The sequence below is a fragment of the Myxine glutinosa genome, chromosome 8 (assembly GCF_964187855.1).
Source record: "Myxine glutinosa chromosome 8, kmMyxGlut1.1, whole genome shotgun sequence".
In the NCBI taxonomy this organism is placed as follows: domain Eukaryota; kingdom Metazoa; phylum Chordata; class Myxini; order Myxiniformes; family Myxinidae; genus Myxine; species Myxine glutinosa.
In genome coordinates, this window is record NC_136268.1 from 151,371,141 (window position 1) to 151,387,717 (window position 16,577).

The 16,577-nt window shown below is 44.9% G+C and overlaps 1 protein-coding gene across 4 annotated transcripts in view; it reads left to right on the forward strand.

The window, feature by feature from the left end:
- The first annotated feature begins 1,318 nt into the window (after positions 1–1,318).
- Positions 1,319–16,577, forward strand: part of HSD3B7 (hydroxy-delta-5-steroid dehydrogenase, 3 beta- and steroid delta-isomerase 7) — a 66,386-nt gene continuing 51,127 nt past the window's right edge. For 2 of the 4 annotated variants that reach the window (XM_068125405.2, XM_068125407.2), the window contains exons 1-2: positions 1,461–1,821; positions 4,982–5,255. In XM_068125405.2, the coding sequence (XP_067981506.2) occupies positions 4,982–5,255 (274 nt within the window). In that variant the 5' untranslated portion in view covers positions 1,461–1,821. Of the gene's footprint in view, positions 1,384–1,460; positions 1,822–4,247; positions 4,414–4,981; positions 5,256–16,577 lie in introns of those variants that run through there. The other 2 variants (XM_068125406.2, XM_078783850.1) reach the window with 2 other exon arrangements.

Sequence of the window (16,577 nt, forward strand, 5' to 3'; positions counted from 1 at the left end):
CGATTGACAGGAAATTTTCACCATAGGTGCACCTCCACCTGTAGATTTTTTTTTACTGATAATTATGACGTCATAGATCACGTGGTTCGGCCGCCATCTTGGAAAAACCGAAAAACTTTGCACCTCCATATCTCCGAAAGTGCTGAATAGAAAAAATTGAGACATGGCTCATTGTAAAGATACTTGGTTTCAGTTAGCTGATATGAAAATCCTATTCAGATTTCAAGTCAATAGCATGAAAATTGAGGATAATAGAAATCTGAAAAGGTTGTTGACCTTTGGCCTATGTCGACCTTTTGGCCTATGCTGATCTCAAAAATAGTTGGTGGTTGGTTTCACTAAGCTGATATGAAAATCCTATTCAGATTTCAAGTCAATCGGATGAAAATTGAGGATTTTAGAAATCTGATATGGATGTTGACCTTTGGCCTATGTTGACCTTTTGACCTATGCTGATCTCAAAAATAGTTGGTGGTTGCTTTCACTAAGCTGATATGAAAATCCTATTCAGATTTTAAGTCAATCGGATGAAAATTGAGGATTTTAGAAATCTGAAGTGGTTGTTGACCTTTGGCCTATGTTGACCTTTTGGCCTATGCTGATCTCAAAAATAGTTGGTGGTTGGTTTCACTCAGCTGATATGAAAATCATATTCAGATTTCAAGTCAATCGGATGAAAATTGAGGATTTTAGAAATATTTTAGAGATTTTAGAAAATTGAGGAGATTGAGATTGAAAAGAGTGGTTGACCTTTGGCCTATGTTGACCTTTTGATCTCAAGAATAAATATGATTTTGTTGGCCCACGAACTCTACCATTTGGTGAAATTTCTTGAACTTGAAGATCGGTGTGATCAACATACTTGTCAAAAATTTTTTTTTTACCAAGTAACAAACAAACAGGGGTGAAGCCTCAACCTCCATCCATCCACCTTCGGTGGTGGAGGTAATCAGATAGACAGACAGACGGACAGACATGGGCTTTACAAGTCTCGCAGCCCCTTCAGAGCGAGATAAATAATCATGATGATCACAAATGATTAGAAGGTGAGGCAGAAACGTCATATCCGGTTGTGAGCCATGAAGTGCATTTGACCATTCTGTTGTCCCCTGGTGTTGCAATTGACCATTCTGTTGTCCCCTGGTGTTGCAATTGACCAGTGATAGTGACGTTTTAATCTAATGTCAATATAGATTGTCGTAGATCTGAGATAAAGCAGAATCACGTTATAGATTGTCGTAGATCTGAGATAAAGCAGAATCACGTTCAAGATCGTTTCGTTGTCATTTTGAAAAGCCGTTAAAAAGTTTCCCAAGAGATCAATAGTTTTCCTCTGTGGACCTGAAAACCTTCGCATGACGTACAATAAATTACATTGCATAGGTAAGTAAAGTTATTCAGGAACAATCGTAACATAATCACTTTAAAGCATGACGCAAGTTACAGCGCTTGATGACGTCAGGAAAGAAGATTATATCAGCCAATGATTGACGAGGAAACGGGAGAAATAGCCAATAACGGACGGTCAAAGATTCAATCGATGGTTGGTGAAAGTCCGTCAGTAAACTGTAACGGTTCGAGATTTCGAGGTAATTTCACATGAAATACGAAGTAGTCCGTAGTGTATACTATACCAGAGTGTAACACATGAATATTAAATGACTTGTAATTGGGTTAGGTGGTATTACGTAACGATCTTGAAAGCGTCACGTTGAATTCCATTAAAAAAGACAACGGAAGAAGTAACTGTGCTACTAGGTATAGGTACAGGTACTGGAGGTACAGGAACTCGTACTCGTGGAAGGACGCACCGGCAGAAAGGTACTGGCCTGGCTTGAGACTGAGTGATGTTTGTCGTATCGGTACCGCATCCAGAACCCGCACCCCGAACCCGCATCCAGAACCCGCACCCTGAACCCGAACCCGCATCCTGAACCCGCATCCAGAACCCGCACCCTGAACCCCGAACCCGCACCCTGAACCTGAACCCGAACCCACACCCCGAACCCCGAACCCCAAACCCGCACCCCGAGCCTGCACCCCGAACCCGCACCCTGAACCCGAACCCCGAACCCCAAACCCGCACCCCGAGCCTGCACCCCGCACCCCGAGCCTGCACCCCGCACCCCGAACCCGAACCCGCACCCTGAACCCGAACCCACACCCCGCACCCCCAACCCGAACCCGAACCCCAAACCCGCACCCCGAGCCTGCACCCCGAACCCGCACACCGATCCTGCACCCTGCACCCCGAACCCGCACACCGATCCCGCACCCTGCACCCCGCACCCCGAACCCGTACCCTGAACCCGTACCCACTACCCTGAACCCGTACCCACTACCCTCAAGTATTTTTTAAAAATATACCTGGACTTTGATTAAGTATGTTCTTGTCTCTGTAATTATGTTTGATGTTCATGACACGTGTCGTTATGAAGGGTCAAATAAACATGTTAACCTGACATTTCCGACCTGAATAATCCTGAATAATCAAATTAAAATTTGCAAGTTGTATGTATGTATGTGTGTATGTATGTATACTATGTATGTATGTATACTATGTATGTATGTATACTATGTATGTATGTATACTATGTATGTATGTATACTATGTATGTATGTATACTATGTATGTATGTATACTATGTATGTATGTGTACTATGTATGTATGTGTACTATGTATGTATGTGTACTATGTATGTATGTGTTCTATGTATGTATGTATACTATGTATGTATACTATGTATGTATGTGTTCTATGTATGTATGTATACTATGTATGTATGTGTTCTATGCATGTATGTATACTATGCATGTATGTATACTATGTATGTATACTATGTATGTATGTGTACTATGTATGTATGTATGTATGTATGTATGTATGTGTACTATGTATGTATGTATGTATACTATGTATGTATACATACTATGTATGTATGTATGTATACTATGTATGTATAGTATGTATGTATGTATAGTGTGTGTGTGTGTATGTATGTATTGTATGTATGTGTGTGTATGTATGTATACTATATGTGTGTATGTATGTATACTATGTATGTATGTATGTATACTATGTATGTATGTGTGGTTTTGTTATGTGTAACATCCTCGTAATGTAAATAATGGTCGCAGCCGTCCTCCTAGTTAATTCCATGAAACTTACACGCAGGTCACGATATATCTTTTTAAATAGTGTATTTCCTTATTCCATGTAGGCTAAATATGTGTTTCCCACTAGATTGACTTTGCATTGTATCAAACAAAATAAGAGTAGGCCCTTGCAATTTCCCCAAACATCTCCGCTCTCCAAAGTTCCTTTCAAAAGGGTGCGAGTTGTGTTCAATCCCGCAAGCCGCCATTGCCCATGTGCTAATCTCGGAGAAGAAAGGCGTGTCTCCACCTCGTCATAGAGGGGAGGAGTGAGCCAGAGGGTCGCATGGCCAATCAGCACCGCGGTGAGCAAACCGGTAGGCGTGCCCTCGCGGCCGGCGGCTTGATTCCGCCCCGAGTTATAAAAGCGACTGTAAGGGACTGCTTTACGAGATGACCTGGGAGATGAGCGAAGAGGCGGGACCAAGAGGAGCGGTGAGATGCGAAACGCTCCAAGCCAAAGAGGAGAGGTACTCGGAAAGGGAACCAGCTTTGGAGAGACGCGCTGAAAGGAGGGAGACGGCTCCACCAGAAGGAGAGGAGCAGGTGTGCCGAGCCAGCGCGTGACGTCTACAGCAGCGGATACGCGACGGAGGGTTTTCCCGCCAGAACCGCGAGGAATTGAGAGCTGCTGCCTCCGACCTTGCCTCCCTCTCCAGCAATCCACCTCAAGCCCTACCTTCCTGCAATATCCCCCGAGTAAGTGTGAACGTCGTCTGTCCTACTCGTTGTCTTGGGGTTAAGTAAAATGAATAGTGTAAGTTAACGATTCGCTGTGTGACTGCTTCTTCCTTTTTGCTTGTGTGTGTATAATAAATCTGTTCTTCCTCCGTACTCTGTCTTTTTCTCTTTTCCTTCTCTTTCGGTCGCTTTAGAGGTTTCCCGATTGAATATCTGCGGTGCGATCTGGTCAACGTCGGGTGGAATCGGGTTCTAATCGGGGAGTAACTGTTCGGACGCGGTAATACCAAACCGCTCGGTAAACTAACATCTAAAACCGCGTCTGCAACAATTGGTGTCAGGAGTGGGATTCGGACCTGGGACTAAATTTGTTAGGCCCAAATTTTGGGACACCAATTGTGTTATATCAGTAACAGGTGCAGGTGTGCCGAGCCAGCGCGTGACGTCTACAGCAGCGGATACGCGACGGAGGGTTTTCCCGCCAGAACCGCGAGGAATTGAGAGCTGCTGCCTCCGACCTTGCCTCCCTCTCCAACAATCCACCTCAAGCCCTACCTGCCTGCAATATCCCCCGAGTAAGTGTGAACGTCGTCTGTCCTACTCGTTGTCTTGGGGTTAAGTAAAATGAATAGTGTAAGTTAACGATTCGCTGTGTGACTGCTTCTTCCTTTTTGCTTGTGTGTGTATAATAAATCTGTTCTTCCTCCGTACTCTGTCTTTTTCTCTTTTCCTTCTCTTTCGGTCGCTTTAGAGGTTTCCCGATTGAATATCTGCGGTGCGATCTGGTCAACGTCGGGTGGAATCGGGTTCTAATCGGGGAGTAACTGTTCGGACGCGGTAATACCAAACCGCTCGGTAAACTAACATCTAAAACCGCGTCTGCAACAGTATGTATACTATGTGTGTGTATACTATGTATGTATGTATGTGTGTGTGTATGTATGTATACTATGTATGTATGTGTGTGTGTATGTATGTGTGTGTGTATGTATGCATACTATGTATGTATACTATGTATTTATACTATGTGTGTGTGTATGCATGCATGTATGTATACTATATGTATGTACATATGCACACGTGCAAGTATGGAAACGACGATTATGATGACTATGCATGTATCTGTACCCTTGGCATTGATAGATGTTGGCGCACAAGGATTGTCAAGGGATTATCGTCGTCGTCACTGGCGCTTGTGGTTTCCTCGGCTGCAGACTAGTTCAGATGCTTGTGGAGACTGGAGGGTTAGGGGGCTGCATGAAAAAAATTGCAGAAGAAAGTTACAATAAGCATGGAAACTTTGCTGGTCAGGCAATGGCTGAAACGAAGGATTTTGGGGAATTTGATGGATGGCAAGTGTCTGAGGTGCGAGCTTTTGATCGAGTGATTAATGAACATGTGGAGGGCATGGGATCAGGTAAGAAAATGTCATTCTTATTTGTTGTTACATTTAGCCGTCATGTTTTGATTTATTTATTTTTGGTAAGAAAATCTGTTTATTGGAAGAGCAAGGAAGCGGAGGGTAAAATGGAAATGTACTGACAGTGGGACCACAGTTGGACACAAGGAAGAGCCAGAATGAACAAGAAAAGGAGGAAGAACACACAGGCACACAGGTTTTTTTTTTTTTTGGTAAAAAAAAAAAAATCTGTTACACATGCCACATGCGACACACACACACACCTTCTTTTTTTTTTTTGTATTTAATCTGTTACACACGCCATATGCACCACATGTGACACACACACACACCTTTAAAAAAAAAATCATTTACACATGCCACGTGCACCACATGCGGTACACACACACACCTTGTTACCCTCACCAGAGGAGAGCGCATTGCATTTGAGTCCGTTTGTTATGTTGATCTGTCCGGAATCTTTTCCGGCAAGTATGTTGATCGGTTGGTTTGTCTGTTTGTCTGTTTGTTACTTGCCGGAAAAGATTCCAGCAAGTATGTTGGTTGGTTAGTTTGTCTGTCTGTCTGTCTATCTGTTTGTGCGCAGTACCACGTCCACAGATACACCGTTGCAAATAGAATCGCCGTACCTTACACACATATTTCTCTTGCCCTGGAATAGACTGTGCCCAATTTTTAACTCTCAGCCCAAGGCCTCCAGAATGACGTCATAATTCGATAATTCGACAAGCACAAAACTTCATCCGATCAAGATGCAATTTTCTGAGCGCCATGTCGGCATAAACTGGTGGAGAAAACAAATAATGATGACGTCATCGGTCACGTAGTTTGTCCGCCATCTTGGAAAAACTGAAAAACTTTGCACCTCTACATCTCCGAAAGGGCTGAATAGAAAGAATTGAGACATGGCTCACTGTAAAGAACTCTCCATGGGGAATAAAATATGTTAATGAGGATGTCATAGGTGCCTCCATTATGACGTCATAATTCGACAAGTACAAAACTTCATCCGATCAAGATGAAATTTCTTGAGCATCATCGAGGAATAAATTGGTTCAGAAAACAAATAATGATGACGTCATCGGTGACGTGGTTCGGCTGCCATATTTGTCCAAAATGGCCGATAAAAAAGTGCATTCCGGCAAGTCCTCAGTCTCTGACCGATTTTTTATTTGCTTGTCTGTTTGTCTGTCTGTCTGTTTGTCCACGCAGAATAAATATGATTTTCTCTGCAACCGTTGGTCCGATTGACAGGAAATTTTCACCATAGGTGCAACTCCACCTGTAGAATTATTTTATGATAATTATGACGTCATAGGTCACGTGATTCAGCCACCATCTTGGAAAAATCGAATAACTAAAAAACCTCTATCTCCAAAAGCACTGAACTAAAAAAAATTGAGACATGGCTCCTTGTAAAGAACTCTCCATGGGGAATAAAATATGTTAATGATGATGTCATAGGTGCCTCCATTATGACATCATAGTTCGATAATTCGACAAGTACAAAACTTCATCCAATCAAGATGAAATTCCTTGAGCATCATCTAGGGATAAATTGGTGGAGAAAAATAAATGATGACGTCATCGGTCACGTGGTTCGGCCGCCATCTTGGAAAAACCGAAAAACTTTGCACCTCTATATCTCTGAAAGCGCTGAATAGAAAAAATCGAGACATGGCTCATTGTAAAGAACTCTCCATGAGGAATAAAATATGTTAATGATGACGTCACAGGTGCCTGCATTATTATTACATTACTTCATCCGATCAAGATGAAATTTCTTGAGCATAATCTCAGAATAAATTAGTTTTGAAAAAAAATAATGATGCCGTCATTGGTCACGTGGTTTGGCCGCCGTATTTGTTTTAACACAAAAGCCTTAAAAAACACTGAAAATACATCCTGGCGAGGTAGTGTAGGCTGTTATGTCATTTCGTGTTTTTTTTTTTGTTAAAAGCAAAATTCCACTTGATTCCTTGTCTTTGGGGTGTCACATGTTCGAAAAAATAGGTTGTTAATTTTTTTAAACGGATTAAGGGTGTCAAATCCAAGATGGCCGCCAAAATATATAAATTCCATTAAAACTGGTATTCTGAACACAGTATGAGGTCCAAATTAATGATAATACCCATAATTTCAATACCAAGGAGTTCAAAAACAATTAATTTCAATATGGCAGTCAAATTCAAAATGGTGGAAAAATCCAAGATGGCCGCCACTTCTTAAATAACCACAGTACAAAAACTTAATGTTCTTGATAACACAAATTGTGAATGATGAAATAGGTCCATTTTGGTGGTAATGCCCACATAAGTAATGCTAGGCCTTTGGGGAAACATGTTACTGATTCGTTGAAATCGGTGGATGCCAGCCATAGTGAGAAATAGTGAGAAAATCCAATATGGCTACCACTGTTTTACACAAAGGTCCACATTGCTATAACAATGATAAAAATAATAATTAAAAAACCACCTTTAGAGGCCATTTTTCCCCGCAAGCGGGGGTTGGCCTTTTTTGGGAACTGTGGTTGTTGTTGTTTTTCGGTCCCCTTTTTGAAGCAATGTTTTACGGCCGGATGCCCTTCCTGACGCCAACTCTTTTTGCCGCCTTTAACGACAAGCAGGGAATTACCAGTGAACTGGTACTCAATTAGCCGACCTCGGAAGGATGACAGGCTGAGTCAACCCCCCTGGCGTTAATTCAGCGATTGACCGGGATTCGAACCCAGGATCCTAGGATCCTAAGCCGGCACCCTAGCCGCTAGCCCAACACCAGGGACTTAATGTAATGATATAATGCTATAACAATGATAGCGTAATGTAATTTCCTGTTTGACCATATTTAAATATTCCTGTCTCACAATCATCCGTTTTACCTTACAAGTCCTCGTGTTCATCTCCCACAATGTTCTGAGCTGATTGTTCATTGTTGCTACAGCCGTAGTTCAAACAGCTACAGACCTCTGTGCATGGGAGTTTATTGCTGCGGCAACTACAGGAGTTTCCTTTGCATCCTGATTTGCAGCCACATTTTACCAGCTTAGTCACGGCCTCTGGTGCTGGAGGGTTCAAACACATCACCGGAAGAAATCTATTTTCCTCTGACTTCCATCCGTAGTCAGTGGGAGAAGGAAGGGACGGTTGACTTTCGCATGCCTGCATCCATATCATTGCAATATAATGTGCTCGCAGAATGTGTGGTGTCAATGATCCAGAGGTTGGAGGCAGACTCTCTCCCTCGGCCTGTCGATTTGAGTACAAGAACCACCGTAGTGCATTTACTTTGGTGTGTGTTTTGGATCTGTACAACAAGCAAACGAACCTTTCCAGTTGGTCAATTGCGTTTGGAGAGGGTGTAGCAGCAGATTTGCCAAGTGAAGCAAGTGAATCCAGTATCATATCATCGCAGGACATGAACACCTTCATACACCAGTCCTTTGTCCTGCCGGCGAACCTGCCACACATATCTGATCCTGTGAAAGAATGAAACCCAAGAATAGCTGAGGCGCGGTTAACTCCTAACTTTTCAAAGATAGGTTTGACTGCAATTTTCCTATTCAGTTTTCCTTTTCCGGTAAGGAAATATGTCTCAGCAGGTAGCTGTGGATACATGTGGATCATCAGCAAGAAGACATCGGTATCTGGAGAGTCATTGTTCTACATTGCCGTTAACTGTTAGGGCATGGAGCAAGAGTAACGTATCCGCTTCTTCATGACCGTGTTTTACCAATTCATCAGGCACACTTACATTGCCTTTTGTCTCAGTGCCGAAGGTTACCATGAACTTCTTCAATTTGTTGGCAGAGCTGTTGCTGTGATCCAGAGTCTTTGCAGCTAAATACTCTACAAGTTCTGCCTTGTTTTTGACACTTGAAAGGAAGTCCTTCAAGGAAATATTCTGGATCAGTGTACTATCTTGGATGTGATAGTAGGTCGAGTTTCCCTTTGTTCTCTTTTTTCTCATTTGCTCTTTCAGAGAACTTTCGACGTATCTGTCAAATACCAGTCTTACTTCGTCGTAGTTAGCTGCAATCCTGATAAGCTTTTCAAGAAATGACATGGCAAAATCACTGCATGTTTTCATTTTGTCTGTCTTGGAGATGGAGTTAACGAGGGACATGCCATCTATGACTACAACTTTAAATTTCTCAGACATGTCGGACATGTCAGTTGAAGCTTCTTGCTCAGGCTGCGCTTCTTGTACTTCAGGCGCCTCAGCTTGGGATGGTACTTCAGTTTGGGAGTTTTCGCTCAATACTTGGTCGCCAGAAACACTCGGTATGGCATTAGCTGGATCGCTTGTGGCTTCTGTTGGGCTAGGTTGCTCCTTGGTAACTAGCGCTTCAAGATGATGAAGGACCTTAGCCTTGTCATATGCTAGGAGAAGTGACCCATCCGAAGCGAAAAGGGCACGTGGAACAATTCCAAATTCATACTTCCCAATACAGTCCTTTAGATCAAGGTCTGGACGGCTTCTTGATGCTACTATAAACCTCTGTAGGAGTCCTCGTTCTTCTTTGACTTTAATGAGTTTGTCACCTGCTTTCACTTTCTTCACTGTGTTGGCACTTTTGAAAGTGCCTATGTTCTTTCTCTTCATTGGATCCCACATTGAAAGTTTTCCTTCTGTAAGGCGTTCTTTGACAAATGTCTGGAACAACTGTTGTCCGATGGCATCGCGGTCTACTATGTCCTTTGTTACCTTTTCATCAATTACTTTCTTGGTAAGAAGGTTACACAGGTCACTCTCATCGGTGACGAATGGGTCTCCATGAACAACAAATACCTCTGTCAATCTAGCGGAATTTCTCATTACTTGGGTGGACTTTCCCCCTGTGATCTCGTGGTGTTGGTCTCTGGTATCAGCACCTTCCATGCCATATTCTCTTTGAAACTCCTCTACTAGATTAGACAAGTCAGGTGTAATCAGGAAGAAACGGTCTAGAGCTCTCTCAATTTGGGTTATTCCAATAATGCCTCCAATGACCTTGAGTTTGCGGTTCTCCTGCTCAATTCCGTGATCTGGACCTATTGAAGTGAATGCAGCAATCCCCTTCGTCACACAGAAATTTCCTTTCAGGAGTTCTGCCCAGACATCTGGAAAAACTTGTTCTGTTTGCTGCATTGTTGACAGGTACAAAGGGAGCAAACGTGCGTACTTCAGGTGGTCGTGAGCAAAGAAGTACTTGATAAGAGCTTCAGTGCTTTCCATATGCAGCAGCAGGTCCCGTTGTCTGGTAGCTCTAATATACTGAAGGATAGTTTCAAACTGCCTCAAGTAGTTACGGATGTAGTGTTGAATTGGTGCTGGATTGCTTTCAAACTGTCCCAACTTTGTGAGGATATCTCTAGATTCGAACATGGTCATGGTTTCTCTGATGGCATCTCTGAGGTTTTGACGGTTGCCTGTGTTCATGCTGATATCTTTCTGATATGCTTTTTCCAAATCAATGGACGCTTCACTTAGGAACACTTTCTCTTCTGGTGCTTTTGTTAGGAACCTGTCAAAGTAGAGATGGTATAGAGCAAGCAATGTTACAGTATGTGCTTCTAGGGACCTGTAGAGGACCTTCTAGGGATCAAAACGCTTGTTCAGATACGGTATATCTTGAGTGGGTAAGGACTCCTACCATGGTACAGCTAACAACTTTTTTGCTTGCTAATCTGTCCTGAACTTCAAAATCTGGGGATGGACATGGTTGACAGCATAGTAACCTAAAATAGAAACAGTGCTTTGTACATTAATGTCAAGATTATAATCAATATTGTAATACTGGTAGAGGATGTAGACGTTTTCACTCACTCAAATAATAAGATCGGCCTGTGTTTCTAATGGCAGCCATTTTAAAATTCAAGATGGCTGCCATCCACCGTTTTCAACGAATCAGTAACATATTTCCCCAACGGCTAAGCATTGCTTGTGCGGGTATTACCACCAAATGGACCTTTTCCATCATTCACAATTTGTGTTATCAAGAACATTAAGTTTTTGTACTGTGGTTATTTAAGAAGTGGCGGCCATCTTGGATTTTTCCACCATTTTGAATTTGACTGCCATATTGAAATTAATTGTTTTTGAACTCCTTGGTATTGAAATTATGGGTATTATCATTAATTTGGACCTCATACTGTGTTCAGAATACCAGTTTTAATGGCATTTATATATTTTGGCGGCCATCTTGGATTTGACACCCTTAATCCGTTTAAAAAAAATTAACAACCTATTTTTTCGAACATGTGACACCCCAAAGACAAGGAATCAAGTGGAATTTTGCTTTTAACAAAAAAAAAAACACGACAGCCATTTTTAAGACATAGCAGCCTACACTAAGGGTTTGCAATCTCTGATTGCTCTTTTTCTTGTTTGTTTGTTTTTTAAATCTGTTACACACCACATGCGACACACACACACACACACACACACACACACACACACACACACACACACACACACACACACACACACACACACACATGCAGTTGTAAGGAAGAGGGTTGGATAAATTTAGGGTTATTGGGAGTTGAAGCATTCACAGGATGAGGGAGGTGGGAAGATGTGACAATTGTGACATGGTGGTGCACCACTCGCTTTGATGCAATGGAAGGAAGAGTGGAATTGAACTGTCTCAGCAAGGGAGTTTCATAAACTGCGGAAAATAAGAAAAACAAAAATAGTGGAGGGTCGTAACATAACCGAAATAAAATTTTCTACCAGTCCTGGAAAAATAATGTGACAATGTCTGCAGACCAAAAAAGGTAAACAAATTCCTGAGAGGAATTTGATTGCTAAAAAACACAACAAGAAGGCAACAAATCTAATGTTGAAGTTGCAATAATAATGCATGGAGTGGAGATTGTTCTCAAGACTGCAACACCACATTTATAATTACCTCCACCACCCTGGGTGGATGGAGGTTATGTTTTGACCCCTGTCTGGTCTGTTTGTTACTTGCGAAAATCCAAGATTTTTCAAGTATATTGGTTGGTCTTGTGCGTTATTACTTGGCAAAAAATAAAAATAAAATTTTTTGACAAGTGTGTTGATCACTCCTGTGTGTGTTTGTCTGTTCACTCACTTATACTTGCCTACAGGTCACAATTTTATACCGATCTTCACGAAACTTCACTACCAAATACAAAACTTCACCAAAAATGGTGGAGTCCGTGGTCCGACAAAATCCTATATTTTTAGGTTAAAAGTCAAATCTCTAAAATCCTCAATTTTCATCCAATTAACTTGAAAGTTGAAGAGGATTTGCATATCTGGTCACTGAATTCAACGCCCAACTATTTTGAGGTCAACATAGGCCAAAAGGTCAACATAGGCCGGATTTATAAAATCCTCAATTTTCCTCTGATTGACTTGAAAGTTGAAGAGGATTTGCACATCTGGTCACTGAATTCAACCACCAAGTATTTTTGAGGTCAACATAGGCCAAAGGTCAATAACCATTTCAAATCTTTCTATAATTCACCAAATGTCTGTCCGTCCGTCTGTCTGTCTGTCTGTCTGTCTGTCTGTCCGTCCGTCCGTTCGCAGGTACTGCAAAAACGGCTGAACTGATCGCAACGATATTTTGGGTGGGTAATCCTGCGACCCCCCTGGAGTAAAATATGCTATATTGTTTTTCCAATTTTCCAGGTTTTCCAAACACGATGGAATAATATTGTTGCGGATCTCGAGTTCGTCGACGTACTAAGGGGGGGTTAAGCCCTACTCCCCCTCAAATTCCGAGTCCACGAGGCCGCCACCCACACTATACCTGTGGGGGAAGGATTGCTAAGCAATTCCAGCCACCGAGCTCGCAGCTACGCGTGGAAGGGTTATCGGTCACGACCCGAGTACCTTCAACACACGCAGCTGTGAGAACGGGGGCTGAACCTCGCATGAGTCACGCTAGTATTGAACGCCCGAGCGGTTGTGCGTCGCGTAACTCGTGCCGTTAATCACTATTGAACCCGATCGAGCGGTTTTAATTCAGGCAATGCTAGGCCAATGTTGAAAAGGACGATGACGGTCAGGGTGGAAAACAAACCACAGGATTTATTACAATGTACAGTTCACAGAAAAAGGGACACAGCAAAGAATCTTAACGGCCTTACCTAGTGCCCAGACAAACAAAGGCCCTCAGATTCGTTCGGGGAAGGGAAGGAAGAGGGGAATGCGCCCAAAGCGCGGCCGCTCGTGCAGTTTGCCCGGACGGGCTCGTTTGGCGGATACCCCCAAGGATCGCTCCAACCCCAGGACACTACAGCCAGGGATGTTCGTGGCAGGGGCGTTGGTCACGGTTGTGCACGTAGCAGGAATCCGAGGAGCGTATCAAGGTCAGCGAGGCAGAGCGCACGTGCAGGGAGTCCAGGCAGAGAGCGTCGGGGCAGAGAGAGCGTCGGGGCAGACAGAGCGTCGGGGCAGACAGAGCGTCGGGGCAGACAGAGCGTCGGGGCAGACAGAGCGTCGGGGCAGACAGAGCGTCGGGGCAGACAGAGCGTCGGGGCAGACAGAGCGTCGGGGCAGACAGAGCGTCGGGGCAGATAGAGCAGACAGGTTCTCCCAGGAAGGAAGGGATGGAATAAACAATGTTTCCCTCACGTCGTGATGCGTCTCACTTCCCAAACAGCTTACAGAGCCTCACGGTGTGAAGTTCGTCCTCCGTGGTGAATGGTTGTGGATGGTGCGAAGGGGTCTCACATCCTAACTACACCAACAACATTACTCTTTAAACTCCCCGGGGTCGTACCCTGCCAGTAGGCCTCTTTAAACTATGTGGTTCTAAGAACCCGAATTCCCATTGCCCACACTGTGGTGCCCTCCTGAATTTGGGTCTCACCCAAAAAAAATTCTCCCTGTGCCCTCACACCATTTCAGGGCTGGGTCATGTGGCTCTACCAGCAGGTCTACCTACCTGCGCCCCTCCGTTCACTGGAGCTGCCTCCCGAGCTTGCCTGCTTCTCACACTAATCTATATGGGGAAGGCCCTCCCTGGCGCTTACCCCCTCGATGCCCACCTTGGCATTGGGCAACCCGGGTCCTTCCCTTGGATCCTCGGGCCCCACTCACACGCTAACCTAGCTGGCTCTCAGAGCCTACCTACGGCCTTACCTGGCCGACGAGCTCCCAGTGACGGAGTGCCTCAATAACCATAACTACCAATTCAACCACACGCCCAGCCATTCCACCGTCTCCTGCACCTCACAAAACACTACTTTCTACCATCAGCACCACAGGTGTCAATATCCATGCAATTTACCTGTACCCTCTACCTATCTTTAAACTACACCCCCGCCCTCCCCCCCGGGCCTTCGTGAATGGGTTCCACTCTCCTCATTCAATCCTTCGCACCATGCATTCCACACCAAGCATTTGCACACCATGCATTCCACACCTTTTATTTCCATAAACCACCGTTTAGAGGCCATTTTTCCCCGCAAAGCGGGAGTTGGCCTTTTCGGGGACCGTGGTAGTTGTTGTTTTTTTCGGTCCCCTTTTTGAAGCAATGTTTTACGGCCGGATGCCCTTCCTGACGCCAACCCTTTTTGCCGCCTTCAACGACAAACAGGGAATTACCAGTGAACTGGTACTCAATTAGCCGATCTCGGAAGGATGACAGGCTGAGTCAACCCCCCTGGCATTAATTCGGCGATCGACCGAGATTCGAACCCAGGATCCTAGGATCCTAAGCCGGCACCCTAGCCGCTAGCCCAACAGCAGGGATTTTATTTCCATACCTCAACACAATTCCATTTATTCTCACACACAGCATCATCTATCGAACTAATTTCCCCTCTAACTCGTGCTTCCCTCGTCGTCCCTTTAAACTATGCACACTGTAGTGAAATCGTATTAACGCTGAACCCAGGTGATGCTCGCTGCTCGCTGACACCGCTAGGGGGGCGCGGCTATAAGACCCGATGCGGCCGCTGCTCTAGGCGACTTCTCCTGTGACATGTTACAATGACTAGTAGACTCGCTAACGGTACGTACCGCATAGAATATTATGCTGGCTTTCATTGAACTATATTATGGATTGACCTATGTGATGCCAAACCATATTTCTATTGTATTCCTGTATTTGCAGAATGATGTCAAAGGTCTTAATGGAATTAAACCAACAGATGGACTAAAGTTGTGGACTTGAATGATTTCCACAACATACACCATTTTCTTTAACAACCACTAAACTCTCTATGTCCCCACTACTGTTTAGTGTTACTACTTAACTCTTGCCCCTATAAAAACCACCTTTAGAGGCCATTTTTCCCCGCAAGCGGGGGTTGGCCTTTTTCGGGAACTGTGGTTGTTGTTGTTTTTCGGTCCCCTTTTTGAAGCAATGTTTTACGGCCGGATGCCCTTCCTGACGCCGACCCTTTTTGCCGCCTTTAACGACAAGCAGGGAATTACCAGTGAACTGGTACTCAATTTGCCGACCTCGGAAGGATGACAGGCTGAGTCAACCCCCCTGGCGTTAATTCAGCGATTGACCGGGATTCGAACCCAGGATCCTAGGATCCTAAGCCGGCACCCTAGCCGCTAGCCCAACACCAGGGTTTGCCCCTATGGTCTCTCTAAATCCCTATCATTATCCTAGCCCTTCCTCGGCTAGCTTCGGTGCCCCATGGAGGCAACCATTGCTGGCCCCTCCATGGGCCTAACACTGCCACGCCCCCTAAACTAATGCTCATGGCCCCCCCGTGGGAGGAATGGTTACACTACCATTCCCCCACGTGGGGTACACTACTCCCCCCAGTCCTCTAAACTATGAGCCCCCGTCAGTGGAGGTACTGGGTCCTGCCTCGGCTTCTATGGGCCGAGCGATCCATGTGGGTGGTTGGTCGCCTGTATGGGTTGTCCAGCCGGCATTGACGATCCGAGGGGGTAGGGATTGATGGGCACAGGTGCCGGGCTCCATCTCTGCGCATGGGCCCATCGGTCCCACGCACGATGACCCAACCGGCCACGGTCAGAGCATCTCACCCGGTAAGGTGCGTGGCTGCGAAATTCCAAATTTCCCCTCGAACCCCGTCGACCGCTCTTGCCGCGATACGGCGCCAACAATACCGTACGGGTGCCGGATGCACAAATCGTGCACGCCGGTCCTTGCGAGACTGACGCAGCACCGATTCCCTCCGGTCCCCGCGGCACACAACTCGCATACGCTACTCGCGTACGCTACTCGGGGGTACGCGTACGCTACTCGGGGGCTCGCGTACGCTACTCGTCCCGCTAATCACTGCCCCGGTCGGCGTCGATGCCTGGGTCGCATCATCACATCTCACGACCCACTCCATACTCACGCACCCAGGCGCACACACGCCTTTC